This window comes from Zalophus californianus, chromosome 2, assembly GCF_009762305.2.
Source record: "Zalophus californianus isolate mZalCal1 chromosome 2, mZalCal1.pri.v2, whole genome shotgun sequence".
Taxonomy (NCBI): Eukaryota; Metazoa; Chordata; class Mammalia; order Carnivora; family Otariidae; genus Zalophus; species Zalophus californianus.
In genome coordinates, this window is record NC_045596.1 from 93,642,974 (window position 1) to 93,669,088 (window position 26,115).

At 35.1% G+C, this 26,115-nt stretch overlaps 1 protein-coding gene across 12 annotated transcripts in view; it reads right to left on the reverse strand.

Annotated features, from left to right (window-relative positions):
• The window catches only part of CAMK2D (calcium/calmodulin dependent protein kinase II delta), a 315,365-nt gene that overhangs the window by 133,984 nt on the left and 155,266 nt on the right, over positions 1 to 26,115 (reverse strand). For all 12 annotated transcript variants that reach the window (XM_027600484.2, XM_027600483.2, XM_027600478.2 and 9 more), the window contains exon 4: positions 23,916 to 23,970. In XM_027600484.2, coding sequence (XP_027456285.1) covers positions 23,916 to 23,970 — 55 coding nt within the window. The remainder of the gene's footprint in view (positions 1 to 23,915; positions 23,971 to 26,115) is intronic.

Here is a 26,115-nt window from a genome sequence, read left to right on the forward strand (position 1 = left end):
CACTTTCTAGGACAGATCCATGGGGCTTTACATAATGGGGAAGAATAGGTGGTCCCATAGTTAAATTGTGGTGGTTACCAAAGAAGAGCAGAATAGATGCTGGGCAAAAAATTATTCACAATGCCTATTATTATTATTATGTTTGTTATGTTTCATTGTCCTCCATGTCTTTATCTTTATCTATTTTTGCCTAGTGACCTATTAAAACCAGTAATGGGATCACTCACTATTCACAGATACCTGCGGAAGCTGGGACAAGAGGCTGAGTCACTCTCCTGCTGTTTATGTGCCTTCCACCCTGGCTTCCTGTCCTTTCTCATCATCTCATTAACTAGGGACTTCACAAACATTAACTAGGGACTTCACAGCTTATTTTCAGTCACTGTTAGTTAAACATTATGTTTTCAATTCCTTAATCAATAGCTTCCATAACTTTTTCAAGTGAGAAGAGGTAATAAAATAAGTTAGAAATTTGACAATTTGTCCTTTTTAAAATATCTATAGATCATATAAGAACAGGTACTACTTGAATTTGAAACTTAGAAATTTAGTAATAAATAAAAAAATAAAAGATAATATTTTTGCATAATCAACATAAGAAATTTCAGTTTTGAAGCTGAAACTCTAAAGTGATTTTTCCCCTAAGCATCACTGAATGTCCCTTCGCAGCCTCATGTGTGTATATATACGCACATATATGGATACTCTGTATATGATAAAACATATATAACATATGCAGAATAATTCACAGGTATTCTCTAATTTCATAAAATTTATGCTACTTTATGCATCTTTATTCTTTTTGACATTTGAATCAGAGAACCACATGATGAAAGACTCACTAAGCAGAAATAGTCTTCTGAGTTTATCTGATAATGAATGAACTAAGTATGCAAGATTTTAAGTTTCCACACAGATAAGCATATAGACCTTTATGTTTAAAAAATAAAAGCAATTAAAAAGTATTTAGCTCCTGTTATGTACATAGCTTTTAAATATTACCTCCAGTATTAAAGCGGACGTAATTGTGTTTATGAAGAGAATGTTACTAGCATATAGCAAGACTTGCTCCTATTCTCCTAGAATACTGACTTCTGGCCATTGTTTCCTTCTCTTCAAAGACACTTTTCCTTTGGCTTGACTCCCATTCGCCTCTTCTTTTTTTTCCTGCCTACAGTGGACCTCTGTTGTTTTTCACCTACCTGGCATTTATTTGTCTTCTGAGAGCTGCACCCCTTTTTCTTTTGGTAACTGTTTTCACCACCATCCTCTTCCAGCCCCACAGTCTACTGTGTAATTCCCTTGGTCAGAGTAATTGGTTCAGGGATGCACAATTTTGGTACAATGGTTGGTTAACTGGAAAAGGAGGCTTTCTTTGCAAGGAGACTTACTGTCATAAGAAAAATGGGGGCCACCATAATGGGAGAATGTGTCTAATAATAAACTGGAAAAGAGTACATGGAATCAATTGAAACTGGACCACTTTTGAGCACATTTGAAACCAGATCTACCTATGGACTTCTCATTTATTTGAGGAAATAAATTAACTTTTTGGCTGAAGCTATTTCAGACTTCTGTCCCTTGCAAAATAAAGAGTCCTGAAAAATACATCAACCTTTACATGTTATTGTCACCACTTCCCAGCAAAACTCAAATCTATATATTAGGTGATTCTATCTACCAAGTGATTCTAGCTCCACTTCTCCCAACAGAACCCTAGAATGTGAGGCTCTGCTCAGTCCCTATTTTCCTAAAAACCCTGTGATTGTGCACATTTGGATTTAGTTCAAATGGGCCAACTCCTATAAATCTAGAGTTTATTTCTGTATTCAACAAATGAGCGATCTCCACTGCTATTGACTGAGGGCTGTAACATTCAGAAGTTTATAGAAAAGCCCCTCCTTTTTCCCTATGAAAATGCTAGTTGGTATTCTGTTAGCTCCATATTGAGGGCATGCAGGCAAGAGTAGACCCATGGAGTGGGGGAGGGGTGCAAAAGGTAGACAATGAAAAATAACAGAAAACCCTACATTAACATTTGGACTACAGGGGGAAAAGATATAACAAATCATTCAAAACCAAATGCAAGTACATGGTACTCCACCATTTAAGTTCTGCAAGTATAGAGCAAGATTTCAGGGTGGTTTGTAGCACCATCTTCTGTATCAGGAAGATCTAAGTCCCAGCACAGCCACTTATGCTGTGACCTTGGACAAAACAAGAAACCTCTTTTGCCTCAATTTCCTTATCTGTAAAGAAGAATTAAATAATACACTATGCCTTGTAGAGATACTGTGCAGCATAAATGAAGAAGTATGTCATAATATGCTTGTCATGGTTTGGGAAGGAAGGTTCACAGTAGTTAACAAATTTTTAGCTCTGATTAAGGATAGACACTCCTTTGCAAAAACCAAATGCTTTTCCAGTAATATAAAGTGTTGATAAGGGCAGTTCAATAACATTCACCTAAACAAATTTCATTTGAGTATGTATCTTTTTATTCTTGGGTTTTATTCACATAGTCAGTAACTTTGTTTCATATATATTCATACTTCTACTCAGCAGAAACCAAGTCAACATCATTGTCCCCAAAACTCTTACATTGCTACACTCAAAACAACTACTATAATGTTTCTTTTTAATCCCTCTGTTTTCTGTAGGTAAAGAGATTACCTAAATAACCAGAGAACTCCCAAGTTAAGGTGACTAACAAGAGAAATAATTAACACTGAAGAACAAAGTTATAGAAACAAGGCTTTAAGAAGTCTGAGCATATAAAGTGTTGTTCCTTCTCTAGGGTATCAGTAACTATTGCTTGTAAAGTTTTTCCAAACTCCAGGCATAAATCTTAAGGGTCTAAATACTGTAAATCCTAAGGCACTATGCCTTTATCTATTCACCATTTCACTTCTATTCAGTCCCCAAGTTGTTTTGGGTTTTGAGACTGTCCGCTAGGCATGTCCTTAGGAAAAGTCCATATTATCACTAAGGATAAGAAACCAAACACCGTGGATGTCCTGCACCCAGATCAGTGGTTTCTTTGTTCCAGTAAGAACAGGCAGAAAGGATTTCTTACTGCCCATGAAAATTCCCCAGTTGGGTCAACATATCTGGAAAGGGCTGAATAGTTCTCAAATTCCAAAATAAGAGATTAAAAAGCAAACAAAAGAGTCTTTCTTTCCTGAGGCTCCAATGACAAATATGACCACTAAAGAAATATGTTAGGCCATGTATACATTGCATGTTTCAATCTTGGCACCTTGTGGGTTTGAGAAGGAGAATGAGAGGAATGACTTCAATTGCCTAAATAATTACTCATTAGCATCAGACTCCCAGGGTATTTGAATATTCTACTTTGCTTGCTGGCTAAAAATAAGTACCCAAAATGTCCCTAAGAAAAAGTTAAGATAGATGGTATATATCAATTAAATAAGCATTCATAACAACAATGAAAATCAGTATTTGAATTTAAATACATCACAATTATCATGCTTGAGAACATTACAATCCATTTTGACCATACAGGCATAGCTACTTCACATTTCTTAAAATGCGTGTTCATAATGTCACATTTTGCTCCAAAATAGATACTTGGCTAAAGTAAATCTCCATTTTTAGTTTTGGCAAAAAAAAAAAAATCTATTTCTATGATTCTGAGCATGCTAATTAACTAGTAATTAGGCAACTGGACCTTCAAATAGCTGGCACTGTGGCACCATATGCACCCAAAGTAAAAGTAAGTAAAAGAAGACCTAAAATATTCACTTCAAACTCTCTAAACTCTTTACAAAATAATTGTGTATTCTTTCCAAAAGCTTCTTCATATACTGTTATGTTAAAAAAATATGTTGAATGCCTACTATGTGCAAATACTATTCTAGGTACTCGGGATAAAAAAACAAACAAAAGAAAAAAAATTCCCAGCATTCATGGAGCTTACATTCTAGTGGGAGATGTAGTTAATTAACCAGATAAATTAAGTTTAATTTATCCTAGATTAGTAGCGATGAGTGTCAAGGGGAGGAAAAAAAGTAAAAGAAAGAGTTGGGAACAGTTGATGAAGAAAGAATGCCAACTTATAGATGGTTACCTGGGAAGGCCTCCTTGAGAAGGTGACTTATGAGCCAAGCCCTGAGGTAAGCCATTCAAGTTTCAGGGATAAGAACATTCAGGGCCAAAGAAACAGGCAGCATAAATGCCTAGCTTGTTCCAAGCTATGAGGAAGGCAGTGTGGCTGGAGCTGAGGTAGGCAGGAGGAAGGTGATAAGCAATGACACAACAGAGTACTCTGAGCAGAGGAGTGCCATGCTCTTGGATTTTGATAGGATATTTTTGTGGATGCTGTATTGAGAGTAGATGCAGAAAGGTGGGGGCAGAAACCTGGAGACTAGTCAGAATGTTTTTATGGTGATCTAGGCAAGACAGGACAGCAGCTGGGGTCAAGGTGGTGCTACAGACATGGTGGTAAGTTACCAAATTCTGAATATATTTTGAAATTAACAGGAGTTAATCAAATCAGTATGTAAGAAAAAGAGTCAATAATTACTCCAATGTTTTTGGCCTGAACAACTGGGATGATGGAGTTGCCACGAACTGATAGGAGCAGGTTTTGCTGTAGGGAGATGAGTAGGTGAGTTTCAGACATTTTAAATTTGAAACACCAATTAGACACCCAAGTGGAGATGGTGAGTAGGCAACAGAATATCCAAATCTGGAATTCAGGTAGAGATCTGAGCTGCAGTTATAAATTTGGGTGGCATTAGTTTATAGACGGAATTTAAAACCATGATACTGGATGAGATACTTAGGAAGTAAGTATAAACTGAAAATATAAGATGCCCAAGGACCAAGATCTTGGATCACTCCTGTGTTTAGACGTCTAGGAGATGAGAAAAAACTAAAAAAGAAGACATAGAAGGGTAGAAGGAAATTATCAATATGGTAGATCTAAATTACCTCTATGATATTTTGAATATATGCATGTTTAATGAGTATCTAAAAAAACTTCAAATGCCTTGAAGAGAGGGACAAAACCAAACTCATTGTGAGCCCCAGGGACCAGCACTGTACCAACTATATAATAAATACTAAATGCATTTGTTGCATGAATATATGAATGAATAAATGAATTCAGGATCCTGGGTTTATTACTGAGCACTTTCTTGTTCCAGAAACTAAGGAAGACACTGGGAAAACAAAGAAATCAGTACAGACCTAACTGATAGAGAAGAGAGGTTAACCTAGTAGTAAATTGATTTAATTTCTTGTCAAGGGCAGCACCAAGCCAGTAAACATATCAGGTACGGATAAAAATGTTAGGTTCTTTAAAAAGAAGACCAAGTCTCCCTTTAAAAAATTATTAATTAAGATTTGATTCTCTACTCTCATTTAGCAAGATATATGAAAAATTACAGTAAAAGTTAGTGGAAAAGTCATGATTCAAGATGGTAAATCTAGTATATAAAAAAACTTTTCATAAACACATCTATCACTACACTAAAAGAGCAAAGAAGAAAAATGAACAATATCATAACATATAATTTTCTTCAAAATTTTATGTTGAAAACTTTTTTCTTGAGGGTTTAATAAAAGTCCTGATTGAGGTCAGGTTACTGATTTGGAATTCAAAACATAAAATTCAGAAACATTTATGAAAAACCAGACTTCTATTTCTTTCTCAAATATTTTTCAAAACATAAGAAACATATTCCTTTAAAACAATTCTTCTCTGCCAAAATCTTGGCGAATTTATAGCCACACCAACACATACAAAACACATAAATCTCACACACACACACACACACACACACACACACACACACACACACACACACACACACACACACACACACACACGGCTTGCTGGATGTCTGGAGAGACTGATGGTTAAACAGAGAGGTAGGTAGGCTGAAAGACTGACAGACAGATACATAGGCATAATAAAAGAAACAATGTTTAAATACTGACTCATATTGAAATTACATTATTAGTCATATATTACCTACAAAATGATTTCTAAATCATGAGTGGCCATTTTTAATATTTCAAATATTTTAGTTTGATTTGTGTAAAGCAAATCAATTAGCAAACCAGTAATTTTCACAAGTTTTACCAGACTACTGGGAAAGAATAAATGTTCAATTGGATATCTGCCCTCATCCTTTCACAAAACTGGCACACATCACACAATAGGAGTTTATATTATTTATGTATACATCAAGAATGAGTATGTGCAATTAAAACTGATGTAATCTCAATAATTGCTTCTACTTTTACTGACTTACTTAAAATATTAAATAATTCAAGTCATTTATTCAACAAGTATTTATGAAGTGCCAACTATATTTTAGCTCTGTTTACATCCTTGCTTTAGTGGATAAGGAGAAAATCTCTTTTTCAAAGGCTTCTTGTTGTCAAGCCACATATTTTTAGATGTTTTACTTGTTTTATTCACATAGTCAAAATTCCAAAACACTGACCTGGTAACTATTTCTGAGTCTGCTAACTGTCTATTAACAAAAGGTCATTGTTCTAACTGTTCTCAATTACACAGCTATCAATTAGCTAGTCAAAGCATTAAGGAGATAAAATATTCTTTTCTCTAATCAGATTATTGTAGTTATTTTAGAGATGGAATGTTCTCGACAGAAAGCTTCAACAAAAGAGTTTCAAGTCCAATTAATCATCATATCTATTACTTTTACCTCTTAAATTACTCTCAAAGCTTTCCACTTTTCTTCATCCCCATCACACTGCTTAGTTCCAGAAACTAGTTTCTCACATTAGGATGCCAATATATTCCTCAACTTGCAGCTGGAATGATTCTTCAAAACACGAATCTCACTATATCATCTCCATTAACTCTCCTTTTAAAAATCAGGTTTTAGTTCAAGGAATGATAATTAATTAAGAACCTTTGAGAATTGGTTCCTGCCTGCTTCTTCAGTCTCATAACCTCATGGTTCTCCTCTTTTCCCCTAAAAAACTTGATGGTTCTTCCACACTGAGATACAAATGTCTAAAATTGTCTACAGTCTCTCCTAGGATATTGCATTATGTTGTTGTTCTTGGCATCACAGGGAGGAGTTAGAATCTACGACTAACTAGATTCTTCTTATCTTTTAATTCTCAGAATAGAGTCTCCTCCTCTACACATTCACCCCTGCACTCATTAGGCACCATTCCTTCCCACAAGCTCACCCTGTCTTAGGGCTCAGCATAGTAAACTCCTAGTGGGCAGGGACTATGTCTTATTCATGGTTTTATCTCTAGTATTTAGCAAAGTGCTTGGCATATAATTAGCACCCAGTCAGTATTCTACTCATTGGATGAATGCATTATAATAGCAAATCTACAGAGAATGTCTAAAGTACCAAAGCTAGGGGGAGAATTAACTGCAAGCCAATAGCAGCACCTGCCAATTTCGGGTGTCTCAAGCAGAAGTGAAAAGTAAGCAGGGATCAGGTGGGACTTGGGCTTCCTGCCTACAAAGTCCCGGCTGGGAGATGGAATGGATGAGAGCGTGGCAGAAAATATCAACACATACTGAAGAAGCAGACTGTTAAACTTAGTCTAACATCTTTTAAATTGTAACTTTTCCAGATTCTCTTACACAGCAGAATGTCACTGACAGTCCACAGACACTACCTGTCTCCAGCATGACAATACCTAAGATAGTAATATCAGCCTTTTCCAAGGAGAATCATCAGACCCAGGCGGCGAAAGGCATTTATTTAAGAAGGTAGCACTTTAATAAACATCCATTATTTTATATATAACTAACTTCTTGAGAAAATTGTGCTTTTAAAATCTGGTTGAACAAAAGAGGTAGTAAATCTCTTTAATGACTCTGGACAGAAAATTCCAATGGAGTGTGATTAAGGGCAGTTTCAGTTGTCTCCTGAGAAATACTCAATCACTCTTGGTGGCCTACAGTGTATGAGAAACACATAGGTCAGACTTCTAATTATCTTAAAACGGGTCTTAAAAATTTAAATTTCTAGTCTTGATTTCCGACCTCCAGCTAACAGATGACTATGCCTTGTCTTTTCAATTCCTAATAATTTGGAAGTTTTTAATTGAATTTTATAAAATTTAAGATAAAAAAAAACATTGTGAGGATTTCTGGTTTCTGTTCCTGCTTATAGGGAACTTAGAAGTTGTCATTCTGTCCTAACAACAAATAAAAACCTGAACAAACTGAAAAATTAACAATTCTTCATAGATCTCTCAAATAAGATCAGAAGGCAGACCAATGCTCCCCAAACTAGGCAAAGACAGAAAATAACAATTTAATGGAGCAGAAACCTCTGTAGGAACCAGTACTGTGACAGGAAATTCTGAACTATAATTCTGAACTATAAATTCTGAACTGAACTATAATTACTGAAGGCTCAGTGTGGACAAGCCTGGAAGATAAAACTCTAGGGGGACCCAGTCATGGGGGGCCCACAGATTTTTGTACATTTTCCTTCAGGAGCTCCACCAGGCCCTCACAGTTGACTATCAAAGAAAAAAATCCCATGCTTCTAGCAGAGAGGAGAAAAGGAACCATTCTGAAATACAACACAGTATTCTCTTTTAACAAGGCCTGCTTTAAGAAGAAACTGTTTTACCACAAACTAAACTGTTGGGGTATTAACAGAACCTAACTGACCTGGGGGAATGCAAGTGCCCAGCTCTACCTAGTTCTAACCTTTCAAACAGAAGAAGGGAAACACCCAACTCAAGGTACCTCTAGCCATCCTATCCCACATAAATGGTAGGGGTGGAAGCAAAACTGAGAAGCGTCAATAAAGCTCACAGCTCAAGGGACAGAGGCTCACCAAGAGACTGAGACCTGATCATAGTACTTCCTCCAACACCTTACCACTATATTACTAAAGGCCTATTTACCATAGTTTCTTTTACCTACTGTATCATATCCACCTTCCAACAAAAACTTATAAGACATACTAAAAGGCAAAAAGCACACTTTGATGAAATCTAACAAGCATTAGAACCATAGTCAAATATGGTAGGAATGTTGGAATTATCAGACCAAGAATTTTAAAAACTATGGTTAATATGTTCAGGGAATTAAATGGAAAAGTAGACAACATGCAAGAACAGAAGGGTAATGTAAGTACAGAGATGGAAATTCTGAGAAAGAATCCAGAAGAAATACCTGAAAAAAGAAAATACTGTCAAAAAAATGAATGCCATTGATGAGTTCATTAGTGGACTGGACACAGCCGAAGAAAGAATCTCCAAACTTGAGGAAATGACAACAGAAACTTCCAAAAAAAAAAAAAAAAAAAGCGTGGAAAATAAAAATAGGAAGAACAAGGAAAACAAACAGAAAACAGTAAAAATATGGTAGATATTAACACAACTACATCAATAATCACTTTAAACATCAATGAACTAAATACACCAGTAGAGACTGTCAGAAAAACAAGACCCAACTACATGTTGTCAGAAACTTGCTTTAATTATAAAGACACATATAGATTTAAGACTAAGGGTATGGAGAAACATAAACCATTCTAACACTACTCAAAAGAACATGAGAGTAGCTTTATTAATTGCAGGCAGAACAGACTTTAGAGCAAGGGAAATTATTAGGAAAAAAGATGGACATTACTTAATGATAAAGGAGTCTTCAAGAAGATCTAATAATCCTTAATATGCATGTGTCTAACAACACAACATTAATATATGTCAGGCAGAAAATGATAGAAATATAAGAAGAAATAGGTGAATCTACTACCATAGTTGGAGACTTTAATACCCCTCCATCAAAAATGGATGGATCCAGCAAGCAGAAAATCATTAGCAACATAGTTGAACTCAAGAGCACCATAAATCAACTGGATATAATTGAATATTTGACTACTTCATCTAACAACAGCAGAATACACATTCTTCTCAAGCTCACATGGAACATTCACCAAGCTGGACCACAATATAGGTCATAAAACACCCCTTAACAAGTGTAGAAGAATAGAAATAATACAATGTCTTCTCTCAGACCATATGGAATTAAACTAGTAGTCAATATCGGAAATAGAGCTGAAAAACCTAAAATACTTAGAGATTAAACAACACATGGGTCAAAGAAGAAATCTCAAGAGAAATTTAAAAATATTTTGAATTAAAATACAACATCAAAATTTGTGGGATATAGTACATAGAGGGAAATTCATAGCAATGAATACATATATTTGAAAAGAAAGATTAATATCAATAATCTAAGCTTCCACTAAAAAAAAAAGAAAAAGGAGGAAATTCAATCCAAAATGAGCAGAAGAAAAGAAATAATAAAAATTAGAGTAGAAATCAATAAAATTGAAAATGGGACATCAATAGAGAAAATCAACAAAAGCAAAAAAGCTAGTTCTTTGAAAAGATCAATAAAATGCATAAGCTTAAAATCAGGCTAGCTAAGAAAAAAAGAGACAAGACACAAATTACTAGTATCAGAAATGAAAGAGAAGACATCATTACAGATACCATGGACAATAAAAGGATAATAAAGAAATATTACCAATAACTCTATGCCCTCATATTTGATAACCTAGATGAAGTAGATCAATTCCTTGAAAGACACAATCTGCTAAAATCACACAAGAAGAAATAGACAATACAAACAGGCCTATCTAGTAAAGAAATCAAATCACTAATAACTTTCCAAAACAGAAAACAGGCTTAGATGGATTCACTGGTACATTATACCAAACACTTAAGAAATAATACCAGCTGTTACAATTTCAGCCAGAAAACAGAAGTAGAGTGAATACATGTCAACATGTCCTATGAGGCAAGCATTACCCCACCGCCAGAACAAGATAAGGACACTACAAGAAAATTATAGACCAACAGCTGTCACGAACACAGATATGAAAACCCTCAACAAAATATTAACAAATTGAATCCAACAGTATATAAAAAGAATTATATATTATTAAAAAAAGGGATTTATTTCAGGTATGCAAGGCTGGTTTAACATGTGAAAATCAATAAATGCTATCCACCACATCAAGAGGTAAAAACAGAAAAATCACATGATCATATTAGTTGATGCAGAAAAAATATTTGACAAAATTCAAAACCCATTCATGATAATAACTCTCAGGAAACTAGGAACAGAAATTACCTCCCTCAACTTGATAAAGAACATCTACAAAATACCACAAGCTAACATCATATTTAATAGAAACTTGAAGCTTTCCCACTGACATCAGGAACAAGATAAAAATGTCTCCTTTTACCAATATCATAATGGAAGTCCTAATTAATGCAGTAAGACAAGAAAAAGAAATAAAAGGTATACATTCAAATTGGGAAGGAAGAAATGCACTGGTCTTTGTTCACAGATAACATGATTGTCTATGTAAAAAACCCTAAAGAATCGACAACAAAGCTTTTGGAACTAATAAGCAAATATAGCAAATTGTGGAATATGAGGTTAACATACAAAAGTCTATCACTATACTATATCAGGAAATAATCTATATATTGGAAATGACCAAGTGAAATTGAAATTAAAAACACTGTACATTTGGGGCACCTGGGTGGCTCAGTCAGTTAAGCACCTGCCTTCAACTCAGGGTCCTAGATCAAGCCCTGCATCGGGCTCTCTGCTCAATGGAAAGCCTGCTTCTCCCTCTCCCTCTGCCCCTCCTCTTGCTTATGCTTACTCTCTCTCTCTCCCAAATAAATAAATAAAATCTTATAAAATAAAAACACTTTACCATTTACATTGCACTCCCCCAAAATGAAAAACCTAGGTATAAGGCTGACAAAATATGTAAATATTTCCTATATGAGAAAAAGTATAAAACTCTGATTAAAGATCTCAAAGAAGAGCTAAATGAATGGAGAGATATTCTTTGTCTACAGATAGGAAGATTCAACACTGTCAAGATGCCAGTTCTTACCAACTTGATCTATGAATTCAACACAATCCCCCTCAAAATCTCAGTAAGTTATTTTGTGCATGCAGACAAACTGATTCTGAAGTTTATATAGACAGCCAAAAGACCCAGGATAGCATACAGCATTGGAAAAAGAACAAAGATGGAAGACTGACACTACGTGACCTTAAGACTTAATATAAAGCTATGGTAATCAAGGGGTACATGGGTGGCTCAGTTAACCGTCTGACTCTTGATTTCAGCTCAGGTCATGATCTCAGGGTTGTGTGATTAAGCCTCTCTTTCCTTCTCCCTTTGCCCCTCACACTATCTCTCTCTCTCTCTCTCTCTCAGAAAAAAAAAGAAAGCTATAGTGATCAAGATAGTGTGTATTAATGAAAGGATAAACAAACTGATCAATGGTACAAAACAGAAAGCCCAGAAATAGACCCATATATAGCTACTGATCGTTGACGAAAGAGCAAAGGCAATATAATGGAGAAAAGATAGACTGTTCAACAAGTGATGCTGGAAACCTGGACAGCCACATGTAAAAAACAAACAAACAAACAAAAAACCTAGACACAGACCTTACACCATTCACAAAAATCAACTCAAAATTGATCACAGACTAAAATGTAAAATGCAAAACTATAAAACTCCTGGAAGAGACCATAGGAGAAGATCTAGATGATCTGGGATATGGGGATGACTTTTAGATAGAACATCAAAGCCAAGATCCACGAAAGAAAGAACTGATAAGGTAAACTACATTAAAATTAAAAACTTCCGCTCTGCAAAAGACACTGTCAAGAGAATGAAAAGACAAGTCACAGACTGAGAGAAAGTATCTGCAATGACATCTGACGAAGGACCATGATGCACAGTATACAAAGAATTCTTAAAACTCAAAAACAAGAAAATGAACAATCTGGTTAAAAAATGGGCAAAAGACCTGAAAAGATATCTCACCAAACAAGATACATGGATGGAAGATAAGCATATGAAAAGATGCTCCACATCACATGTCATTAAGAAATTACAGATTAAAACAACAATGATATACTGCTACACATCGATTAAGGTGGCTAAACTCCAAAACACTGACAAACGCAAAATGCTAACAGGATTTGAAGCAACAGGAACGCTCATTCATTGCTGGTGGGATAGTCACTTTGGAAGACAGTTTGGCAGTTTCTTACAAAGCTATACATACTCTTAAGATATAATCCAGCAATTGTGCTTCTTGATATTACCCAAAGGAGTTGAAAACTTATGTCCACATAAAAACCTGCACCTGGATGTTTATAGCAGCTTTATTGGAATTGCCAAAACTTGGAAGCAACCAAGATGTCCTTCAGTAGATGAGTGGATAAATAAACTATGGTTCATTTAGAGAAGGGGATATTATTCAGTGCAAAAAAGATATGAACCATCAATCCATTTAAAGTCATGAAGGAAACTTAAATGCATATTGCTAAGTGAAAGAAGCTAATCTGAAAAAGTCTATATTCTGTCTGATTCTAACTATATGACGTTCTGGAAAAGGCAAAACTATGGAGGCAGTAAAAAGATTAGTGGTTTCCATGGTTTAAGGAGGAGGATGAGATGGATAGTTGGAATACAGAGGATTTTTATGGGAGTAAACTATTGTGTATAGTACTTCAATACTGGATACATGACATTACATTTGTCAAAACCCATTCAAAGTCCAATACTAAGAGTACACCCTAAGGTGAACTATGGATTATGGGTAACAATGATGTGTCAATGTAGATTCATCAACTGTAACAAACTGTGGTGCAGAAAGGCTATAGTGACGAGGTTGTGCATGATTAGGAATGGGCATATATAGGATTTCTCTGTACTTAATACTCATTTTGCTTTGAAACTAAAACTGCTCTAAAAAATAAACTTTATTAAAAGTAGAAAAAATTTTTATAAATATTATAAAGTTTCAAAAATCCTAAATTCCTAATTTCTCCAACTTCATAAACATAAATATGGGAGTTGGTATGATATCAAGAAATTCAGATTTGTATTAAAGAATAAGAATTACAAAACGAACAAATGAGAAAGAAACTGGCCTTCTGGAACTTAAGACAATTATTCCTGAGAAAAATTCTAAAAAGGCCATCAGATAGTATTCATCATGAGGAGCCTCCTTCCTCCTTTAGGTTATTAACTAATGAGTACTCATGAGACAAGGTTATATCTTATTCCATACAAACTGAAAGTGTTCACGAACATTAGAGAACCATGATGTGTGGGTGGAAGAGTTGAGTTTGCCACCTTGTAGCAGGACCATAATACAGGAGAAAAATTGAGTATTTTGCTTTCTATTCAGAAAGAAATCAAAAGAATATGAGTATCTCTATACCTTTCTATTAAAAGTATATGTCATGGTTATTTAAAATGTTTTTCTGGGAACGCCTGGGTGGCTCAGTACGTTAAGCATCTGCCTTTGGTTTAGGTCATGATCTCAGGGTCCCGGGGTGGAGCCTTGTGTCCCTCTCCCTTTCCCTCTGCTTCTCCTTCCTCCCTGCTCGTGCTTGCTCACTCTCTCTCAAATAAACAAAATCTTAAAAAAATAAAAAACAAATAAATGTTTTTCTGTAAAAACATTTAACAGATTCTTTACCATTTTATTAATTTTCCAACTAATAGGACACTGAAATTATTTAGTATAACTTTGTAAAAGCTGTATTTTCCCATCAGTGACCCTCTATAATTCTAGAATTATAGAGTTCCACTATAGTGGACATTAAATTTATTTTACAAATAGCCAAAATATTTTCATTCCAACACTTCTCTAAAAACAAATGAGAAATGCAATGCAGTATCTTTATAGCATTAGGGTTTCTTTGTTATTTAAAATATTCTCCACTTTATGTAGATTGACTGTTTCTTGCATATAAAGTGCCAACTAAAAACAAAATTCAGAGACTCAACTTTGTTCTAAAAAGTATATTCAGAGGGTTTATACCTTATAACTTCTTTTTTTGTTCCTACCAACATCTTACTTCAGGTACTTACTATGTTCTTCCTGGATGTTACTTCCAACTGGGTTCACACCTCTAATCTGATCTCTTTTTGCTTCAATCATCCATGCTCACAGCAAAATATACTGTGCTATACTATAATTACTGATTTAGTTTTTTGTCTTTTAACAAGAGTTTTAACCTAGAGGCCTATTCTCAAGTGCTGTTTACAGTGTACTGATAGATCAAGTAATCTTCAATCTGTGCGTTCCACATTTTGATCTGAGAGTGGAAATTATTTTTGCCACTACTTTCTATATGCACTGTAATAAATCAAATGTGACCAAATAATACTAAAATCAAATATAAGACAAATGAAATATACTAGGTGGGTTTTAAAAAGGATAAAATTTGCTATGAATAACAGACCAAAGATGTCCAGAAAAATCAGACTAGCCCTCTACCTCTAAAAAAGATATAATAATCCTTAGAATATATATGGCATACATATACCTTGTGAGAAACAGGAGAATATTATCAGCATAATGGAAGAATTTTCCTAAATAACCATAAAGATGACCAAGTGACTAGGGCAAACAGATGTGTTCACAGACACTGTGAAACTTATTACACTATATCTGTGTGTTTTGTAAAATTGTTGACCTGTGGGTTATGCAACCAAATATTCTAGTAGATCAAAGAAAGCTATAAAAGAACAAGTATGAGATTGCTTTTAGCTCTTTTGAAGGCAAAAATTGTCATTCATCTTCCCTTCAATCAGTTTATCCACAGTGCCCTGGTAGAGGGTAAGTGCAGATTAACATTTGTTGAATGAAGACACAGAGAAAAGACACTGAGAAAGACACCAACTTCAGGGCTTTGCGTTGTGTTTCCTGGCATTCCTGACTAAGTGAATGTTGGCTCTTTCTCCCAAACCTCTCTATAACTCTTTTTTTTTTTTACCAGTTATTTTTTTTTTAAAGATTTTATTTATTTATTTGAGAGAGAGAGAATGAGAGATAGAGAGCATGAGAGGGAAGAGGGTCAGAGGGAGAAGCAGACTCCCCGCTGAGCAGGGAGCCCGATGTGGGACTCGATCCCGGGACTCCATGATCATGACCCGAGCCGAAGGCAGTCGCTTAACCAACTGAGCCACCCAGGCGCCCCCCTCTCTGTAACTCTTAACAGCTCCTACCACATTAGGTCTATACTACAGATTTCTTGAAGCTGTCCAATCCCCTTTCTGAACTATTAAATCTTCAAAAAAGTGGATGGTGTCTTAGCTTTTAGTCTTGATATTGCCAATATAACAATCAGCTCACCAGTCCAAGGGGTGTAGTTTCTGAAACATACTTTCTTAATACTGATAGAACTTCAAATTTGTAAAAATGAAAAATATACATGTCTTCCTTGTAATAACTACAAAGCATGCAAATTGACCAAGCTTTCTGGATGGTACAAAAATGACAAAATGGGGCACAGGGAGGGAGCACATCAGATTCTCTGAGTATTCAATTTTGAAATTATCAAAATGGGATATTTATTTTAAAATGTTCAGAAACACTACCTTTTTTCCTAAAGCATTAGGCATAGTGTCTTGCATTTAGTAGGTACCCATTACTTACTTGATGAACAGAATTTCTTGTATGGGGACAAAAACACAAACACTTTAAAACAGAAAAAAAAAAAAAAAGAAGAAGTATTTCATGTACCAAGATGTGTTTTTGCTAGGGCGAAAAAAAGTTCTTTTTAAAGATGTATTAATAGAATTTTTCTCTAATAGCTTAAAATCATATTAAATTTTCTAATATTTAAAAAACGACACCAGGAGTCCTTACTAATTCTACCAGAAGTCTCAAATTAATGAGAACAGCATCTTGGCCTCACAGAACAGGAAAGGACTTGAGAGATGTCTGACAAATTTTACATTGGTCCCATGGCCCCATTCCGTATGAGAAAAATGAGGATTAGAGAAAATATATGTTAAATGGTTAGCCTTGGGTAACTCTGAGACTGAAATTTAAGTCTTTTCATCCTGGATCAGCACTTTTGCCAATAACCCTTAATCTATCTATTTTAGTTCCCTATTGAGATTACAAAATTCAACCCAAGTGTTATTCTCTTTACATTTACTTAGAAAGGGCTGTGATATTTCTATACTTCATTATACATTCACCCAACATGCACATAATACAAATCTTCACTGACATTCAGTTCCTGAAATATGTATGTCACATTCAGATGACTGCCCTTGTCAAGGCCTTCTGTCTCAAAGAAATGGACTGAATCTGCTTTTCTGCCTAAGGCCAATGGCTCTGACTGTAGGCCTCTCCCTTAGGGACTACAATTCTAGCTCCATTATTTCCCTGCCTGGTCTTCCCTTAGATTTCAGATAAATCCACACCTCTTATCTCCCAGAACTGCTGAGATGTGCCTGAAAACCCTGCTAGGCACAAACCCGGAGGAAGGATGATTCATTATTTGCTGTGAAGAGGTCTTCGCTTTCATGCAGGTCTTTCCCACTGATTCCTGAGTCTATTTGCAAAAGCGATTACTAATGCTGTATAGTTGGAAATGGTGGATAGATACCTGAATGAAAAATGTAAATTTAAAATAGCAAGAAGAAACTTTTTTTTTTTTTTTAATGAACTCATTGCCTCTTCTGTTTTGCTTTTTAGAAAGGGAAAAGTATTCCATTAGAAGAAAACTCAGTGCACCTATAAAAATAGAACTTCCCATTAGATTGTGAATAGCTGACATTCCACAGGAAGTATGCACAAGTACCACACTGCCAAAACCATCATCAAAAGGACAAACACAGGAACATTCCTTCTTTAGGAATTCAAGTAGTTATTTTATCTTGGAACTGATTGGCTAAGTGACTTCCAATTTTCCCATATGAGTATTTCATTGATGTATAAAATGTTCATTTTTTTAAAGCTACTTACTTTTCCTCTTCATAGAGTAACCACCACAATTAGATAATTTAGAGGAATTATATCTGTTATAATCTCTTTTTAATCACTGAAAATCTATACTTCTAACCACTGTTTTCCAACTATCTCAAAGCTGGGTGCTTTATTGGATTATATTTAACTAGTTTATTAATCTCATTTCCTGGCAAAGAATTTTGATGAAAACTGCTCATAACTTCTCTCTTAAACTTTAAACATTGAAGAACAATTGCAAAGAGTCTGAGCTTTTCAGTCTAGCAAAAGAGGTTCAACTGTCTGATGCAGTGTATTTAACGTTACTATGGTTCAAATGTAAACTTACACTTTGGTTTCAGAGACATTAATAACACAAATATCATTGTGACAGATATGATCCACTGTAACTGAAAATCTTATTTTGTATTCATATGAACTGCTTTTTTTATATGTTCTGTACCAATTATTTAAAATATGATGTATAAAAAAATAAACTTTATTCTAAACTCTGATTCTTATCATTCCCTCCATTTAATAATATAGAAAACTATAAAATTTTAAATGTGAATGTAAATTGGTAACTATGGAAAAGTAGTATGGCATGGCATGAGAAGAAGGGTATTGCCCTTTTACATCTGACCTACATTGATGTGCTTCTTGGAGCTGAAGTAGATCAGAATATACCACCCTGCAATATACCACTTTGGCAAAAAAACTATTTTGAGCTAAAGGCAGTTGAGAGTGAACAAATACAGGAAGATTTCTCTACCCTCCCCTTATCTGCCCAAAAGCAGGGCATAAATTTCCCTTTGAGGAAGGTATCTGTTCCATGTACCAGGGAGAGAAGAGCAATTTTTATCATCTAAGACAAGAATTTGACACTTTCACTGCTTCTTTCAGTTTCATTTCTTTTCTACAAACTCCCATGCACATAAATATTAATAAAAAGTGTGTGCCTTTTATTCTGTTAATCCACCTTTAGTCTAATTCACATGCCTTCATGCACTGAACATAAGAGGGTATAGGAAAAGTATATCCTCTCTGAGAGCGCTATGATCAAATCCAATTCTGAATAATGGTACTCAGGTAAATGAGCATTAGCAAAAGTGTTTTTCTTTCCAGCATTCATCATAGCATGAAGGACATATCCCAGTTTATAATACCATACCCTTGATTTATATAGCAAAGGATATCTAACAAATTAAATCTATTAAGAAATAACAACAGTCTGAAAAAATAGGGTAGATATATTTTGCTCACTAAATGCATTAAAAAAAAAAAAATCCCTCTTCTCCCAAGCCCTGCCCAGCAGTGAGGAGGAACACCCCTGGGGTGCCATAGGAGGCTAAATAGGAAACTTAGACTTCCACTCCCACCTGAAAGTAGTAAGATGGCACCTAATAACCCCTGCCAATGTGGTATCAGAGGAGGCCTGCTACAAAGATTTAAATTAAATCCACAGTCTCGTAAAATAATACCCAAAATGTCTAGGATATAATACAAAATCACTCATATCAAGAACCAAGAAAATTTCAATATGAATGAGAAAAAACAATGAACAGATGCCAACAGCAACACCACCAAGATGACAATGCAGTTGGAATTATCTGACAAGGATTTTTGATCAGCCTAATAAAATGCTTCAGTGAGCAATTAAAAACACACAAACAGAAAAAATAGGAACTCTCAGCAAGACAGAGAATTTATAGAAAAACCAACAGTCTATAGAACTGAAAAAATACAATAACTGAAATGGATGCATTCAATAGCAGAATGAAAAAAAAAGGATCAGTCAACTTGAAGAAAACAGTATAAATTTCCTAATCTGAACAAGAGGAAAAAAAAAAAGATAAAAATGAACAGAGCCCCAGGAATTTATGTGGCTATAACAAAGGATCTAGCATTCATGTTATCAAGTTCAGAAGGGGAAGAGAAAGAAGGCAAGCATAAAAAAGTATTCAAAGAAACAATGTCTAAAAATTTCCCAAGTTTGGGAGAAGACATAAACCTGTATATTCAAGAGGTTAAGTGAACACAAAAAAAGATAAATTCTAAGAAATCCAAGCCAAGACACATCATGATCAAACCTCTAAAAACTATAGACAAAGAAAAAATCTTTAAAGCAGCTGGAGAGAAAGAACACCTTATTTTTAGGGGCAAAACAGAATGACAAAAGATTTTTCATCAGAAATCAGAGAATCCAGAAGGAATTGATGTAATAGTAAAGGATTTTAACTGTTTACCTAGAATTCTTTATCTAGCAAAAAGGAGTGAAGGGGAAATCCAGACATTCTCAGAAAAAAGGAAAGTAAGAATTTGTTGTTAGCATACCTACTCTGAAAGAATGGCTAAGGAAGTTATTAAAGAAGAAAGGAAATCATAAAAAAAGGGGATCTTAGAACATGAGAAAGGAAGAAAGAACAATGGAGAAAGTGAAAATATGAGCTCTGAGAAAGGACTGAAGAGAAAGGACTAGTGCAATATGGAGTGGTGCCAAACTACAGCCACATGAACAAGCCATGGATGGGACTGTGACTGTGGAGAGGAGCCTATATGGTGGGGCTGGGCATAATCAGAGCTTCAGTCTCTATTCTCCAGCACATACCAATCACCAATATGGCAGACACACTTGGCTGCCTACCTAATAGGCAAAACTCCCCTAACTTTCTTGTTAACAAAGCTATGATTTAGATCTTACTTGACCATGCATTTGGTGATTCAAGAGAGGCCAGTTACCTCCCAAGACCTACATATTAAATTTATAATTGGTCAATGCCAATTGTAATTCCATTCCCTTCATCAATACTTGATTCAGGCAGGGGTATGAGAAGCAATCCTAAACAGCAATTCATTAAAAAATAAATAAAAAAAACAGGGATTCATTAACAGATTATCTTCTGACGGACTGCTGAGAAAGGATAAAAACATAGGCAATGGCGTTAATACTGTCCCTTTTTCTGACTGTGAAAGTCACTGATATCTGAAAATGAGGCGCCAACCTGAGAACAAACTCACATACTACAGAGAACAAACAAAAAGAAAAAAACTTGATTTCTTAATTACATCACTGAAGGGCTGAATTAACCAAGTCTAACACTAACCTATCTTTAAGAGTCATATTACAAAAAATATCTTTTTTATTTCCAAGCATTACATGAAAATGCTGGACAGTAGTCCATTATATGAATTTACCATAATTATGCAACTATTTCTCTACTATTGTATCCTTAAGTTGCCTTTCTTTTCTTTTTTTTCCATTATAAAAGCTGATGCAATGAACATCGTTTGGCATAAAGTTTTATCTAAATTTAGAGTATGCTTTCCATGGACTTCATTTCTAGAAGTGAAATTACTAGGTCAAATGGTGTATGACCTAATCCTGGCCCGTGAGAGGAAATGAGATGTTTACTGGGTATATTTTTCCTTCTTATAAAGAACAAGAGACAATGTCTTTCACTGGACATTAGCATGTCTGTATATAATACCTTGAATGATACCAATCTGAGAACAAAGCCAATGAAGTAAAAGATGGGAGTCTGATACTGTTGTTGAACCACTGAGTTAACCAACTTCAAGGACCCTTCTTTTCGTCTTTTTCCATTATTTGAATTATAGTTTATTTTTAATTTTTTTATTTTAATATAATTGACATACAATGTTGCATTAGTTTCAGGTACACAACATAGTGATTCAACATCTTCATACATTATGCTATGCTCACAAGTGTACCTACCATCTGTCACCATACAATGTTATAATATCACTGAAAATATTCCCCTATGTCTTTTATTCCTGTGATTTATTCATTCCATAACTGGAAGCCTGTATCTCCCACTCTCCTTCATTCAGTTTGCCCATCCTTTCCACCCCCCTGTCCTCTGGCAAGCATCAATTTGTTCCCTGATTCTGCTTTGTTGTTGTTGTTGTTGTTTATTCACTTTTGTTTTTTACATTCCACATATGAGTAAAATCACATGGTATTTGTCGTTCTCAAGACCTCATCCTTTCTTTGTGGCTGGGTAATGTTCCGCTGTGTATATTTGTGTGTGTGTGTGTGTGTACATATATACACACCACATCTTCTTTATCCATTCATCTACTGATGGACACTTAAGGTGCTTCTATATCTTGGCTACTGTAAATAATGCTGCAATAAACAGGGGTGCTTATTTCTTTTCAAATTAGGGTTGTCACATTCTTTGCGTAAATACCCAGAGTGGAATTATTAGATCATACGGTATTTTTATTTTTAATTTTTGGAGGAACCTCCACACTGGTTTCCACAGTGGCTGCACCAATTTACATTCCCACAAACAGTACACAGGGTTCTTTTTTCTTCACATCCTCATCAACATTTAAATTTCTTGTGTATTTGGTTTTAGCCGTTCTGACAGGTGAGGTGATATCTCATAGTAGTTTTGATTTGCATTTCCCTGATGACGAGTGATATTGAGCATCTTTACATATGACTCTTGACTATCTGTATGTCTTCTTTGGAAAAATGTCTATTCAGGTCCTCTACCCATTTTTTAATTGGATTGGGTTTTTTGGTGTTGAGTTGTAGAAGTTCTTTATATATTTTGGACATTAACCCATTATCGGATATACCGTTTGCAAATATCTTCTCCCATTCATTAAGCATCCTTTTTGCTTTTGTTAATGGTTTCCTTTGCTGTGCAAAAGCTTTTTATTTTGATGTAGTCTAATAGTTTATTTTTGCCTTTGTTTCCCTTGCCTGGGGAGACATAAATGTTGCTATGACTGATACCAAAATTATTGAGCTTTAATCCACTTTTAGTTTATTTTTATGTCTGTGTTAGAAAGTGTTTCAGTTTCATTCTTTTGCATGTAGCTGTCCAATTTTCCCAGCACCACTTAATTGAAGAGACAAGCTTTTTTTTTTCCATTGTATATTCTTGCCTCTTTTGTCATAGATTAATTGACTACATAAATATGGGTTTATTTCTGGGCTCTCTACTCTGTTTCATTGATGTATGTGTCTTTTTGTGCCAGTACCATAATGTTTCAATTACTACAGCTTTGTAGTACATCTTAGAATTTGGGATTGTGATACCTCCACCTCTGTTCTTCTTTCTCAAGACTCTTTTGGCTATTTGGTTTTTTTGTGGTTCCATACCAATTTTACTATTATTTGTTCTAGTTCCGTGAAAAATGCTGCTGGTATTTTGACAGGGATTGCACTGAATGTATAGATAGCTTTGGGTAGTGGTGACATTTAAACAATATTAATTCTTCCAATCAATGAGCAAGGAATATCTTTCTATTTGTGTTGGTTTCAATTTCTTTCATCAATATTTTATAGTTTTCAGAGTACAGGTCTTTCACCTTCCTGATTAAGTTTATTCCTAGGCATTTTATGCTTTTTGGTGCATTTGTAAATGGAACTGTTAATTTCTCTTTTCTGCTGCTTTGTTTTTAGTGTATAGAAATGCTACCATTTTTGCATATTAATTTTGTATTCTGCAACTTGACTATTTATTACTTCTAATAGTTTTTTGGTGGAGTCTTTAGGGTTTTCTATGTATGGTATCATGTCATCTGCAAATAGTGTTAAGTTTTACTTCTTCCTTACCAATATGGATGCCTCTTATTTCTTTTTCTTGTCTGATTACTGTGGCTCGGACTTCTAGACTATGTTGAATAAAACTGGTGAGGTGAACATCCTTATCTTGTTTCTGATCTTAGAGAAAAATTCCCTCATTTTTGTCACCACTGAGTATGATGTTAGCTATGGTTCTTTTTATATAAGACAATAAATTATACATAGTCCAAAAATTTCAATAGAAAATTAGCTCACATCAGCCATTTGTATGCCCAAAGATAAAACTGAGAACTGCTTATGATATCACAGCGAACAATCCAAACAGGAGTCTGTTTGGAGTCAGTGATGAAAATTAATGTAAGTTTTAAATAAACACTCCTGAACAGTCACATTTTTTCAAAGGAATTAGAGTTGAATGTTATTTGAAAACATCTAAAAAAAATTATAGGATCATTAATTTAGACTGCAAATTAGAAAAAATCATGTAATTCAAAATGGTCTTCAAATAGCAAAAATAAATGAACACAAAGCATGTTGTACTTACAAATCAAACACCAAATAATGGAAGCCCTCTTCTGATATGCTGTCATGAAGTCGCACTAAAAAAAAGCGGTGGGAGAAAAGTTTATGTTATATATATGCCAATGATGAACATTAAACCAGACTTCTAATGGGCATCTGTCTCCTAACTAAAAGTGTTGGCAACGTTCTTTATTCTAGGCTCTGATAAGCAGTATCCTTTACAACAAGGCTGGGGTTCAGACAAACCCAAGGTTTAGATTTTGGTTGTGATAATTATTAACTGTGTAGGCTTAATCATTTTTTTTTTTTTTTTTAAAGAGAGCGAGAGAGGAAAGAGGGCAAGCAGGGAAGGGAGAGGTAGAGGGAGATGGGGAGAGAGAGAATCTTTACTAAGCAGGCTCCACATAGCCCAATGTGGGGTTCGATCCCACAACCCTGAGATCATGACCTGAAGTGAACTCAAGAGCCAGATGCCCAACTGACTGAGCCACCCAGGTGCCCCTGTGTGAGCTTAATCAAATTAAGCAACTTATTATAATAATAGTACCTATACTTTACAAAATGGTTGAGAAGGTTAAATGAGACAACAAAAGTAAAATAATCCACATGTTGCTGGGATAAATAAATACTAATGACTGTTATAATATATATACTTCTATTCAAAGTTAGCAGGTTCTAGGAATTCTCCCACTTAGTGTCTCTTCCTTGCCATTCTCTTTGCTATCTCCCTAGTCCAGTTCTTCACCAACTCATGCCTTGATCAATACAATAAGGAGCAAGAGGGATCATTTGAAGAGGCCAGCAAATGGTCTTGCTTCTGTTCTCCCTGCCCCGCCCCCCTTTTTTTGGTGGGGATGGAGAGAGTTTCTACAGAGCACTTCCTGGCCAACCTGTCAACAGAGTTTTTATTATGCTACTTCTAAACTCAAGTCACCAAAATCCATTTACCAAGTTAGCCAAAACTATACAGGTAGAACTTCTAATAAAATAATCTACTAGTTCCTCAAATTAATACTACTTTAATTTTTCCAATGAGCTAGACTTTCACTGATAGGTAGCCAAAACAAATATTTTGCTCTTCTGAATGGACAACACTCATTATCTACTATAATTTGAGAGTAAACTACACATGTACAACTTACATACTGCTTTTTCTGTGATTAATTTTTGCATAAGTCCCCTGCCTCCCCCAGTGCATCCCCACAGATGGTAAACTCTTCCTATTTATCCAAATCACTTGTGGTGGCTTGGACTTCACTGGGAGCAACAGAGGGCAGAAAAAGCAACAAACCTGTAGGACACAACTGCTTTTGAAAAGTTACCACAAAAGGATGATGATTTCTACTACCACCAGTCCTTAGTATGTTCCCCATGCAATGATGACCCCCACATAGAAAATGTGGATTCCAAAGAACATTTAGATTGTCACACAAACTACAATGATCTATAGAGGGAGTCTGAAGTACCCATGAAATTCTCAAGGTCATAGACTTAATATAATGTCCATTCTTTACAATCTAGTTCCAACCCCTTCAGACACCATTCTTGGGCCACTATTAAAATCTTTTCTGAATCTCTCTTTAGAAACCTTTCCAAGGTAGAGAACTAAAGACTTTTGTGCATTATATGGATTTTCTTTCTCATCATTATTACCATCCAGTTATCATATTTCACAGGTCTTTGAATCCTTCACAGAGACCTGACAAATGGTAGATGGTCTTTCATAAAAATTGCTTTGAGCACTTACTATACTATGTGCTAGGCATTCTTCCAAGTTTTTTTCACCAAAGCTCAGTATACCTATATATGTCTAAAATAAAACTACTAATACCAAACAATTCTCGCATAACTTTCATTGTGTGAAGGGTATTCTTCAGTTTACCAATATCAAAGATGCCCACTACCTTAGTCTAAACTTATGCTGAAGAAAATCAAAAGTTAGACTCAATGATGTATTCTGTTCATAGTCATTCAGCACAGTAAGGAAAGCCAGGTCATGACAGATAATTCAGTGGCTTTCTTGAATGACACAGTCTCACAGATACCTACCTCACTGAGCAGCTCTAATGCAACCTGTGTTTAAATAACCTCAATGAATGGTAGGTCTACTTAAGTCAGACAGTTATTCGATGAAAATAAGATGGATTTGCATCCTATGAAAGTTAAAATGAGAAGTAAAATCACAATGTGAGCAGGAGGAAATGATTCTTTCTTCCACTGTC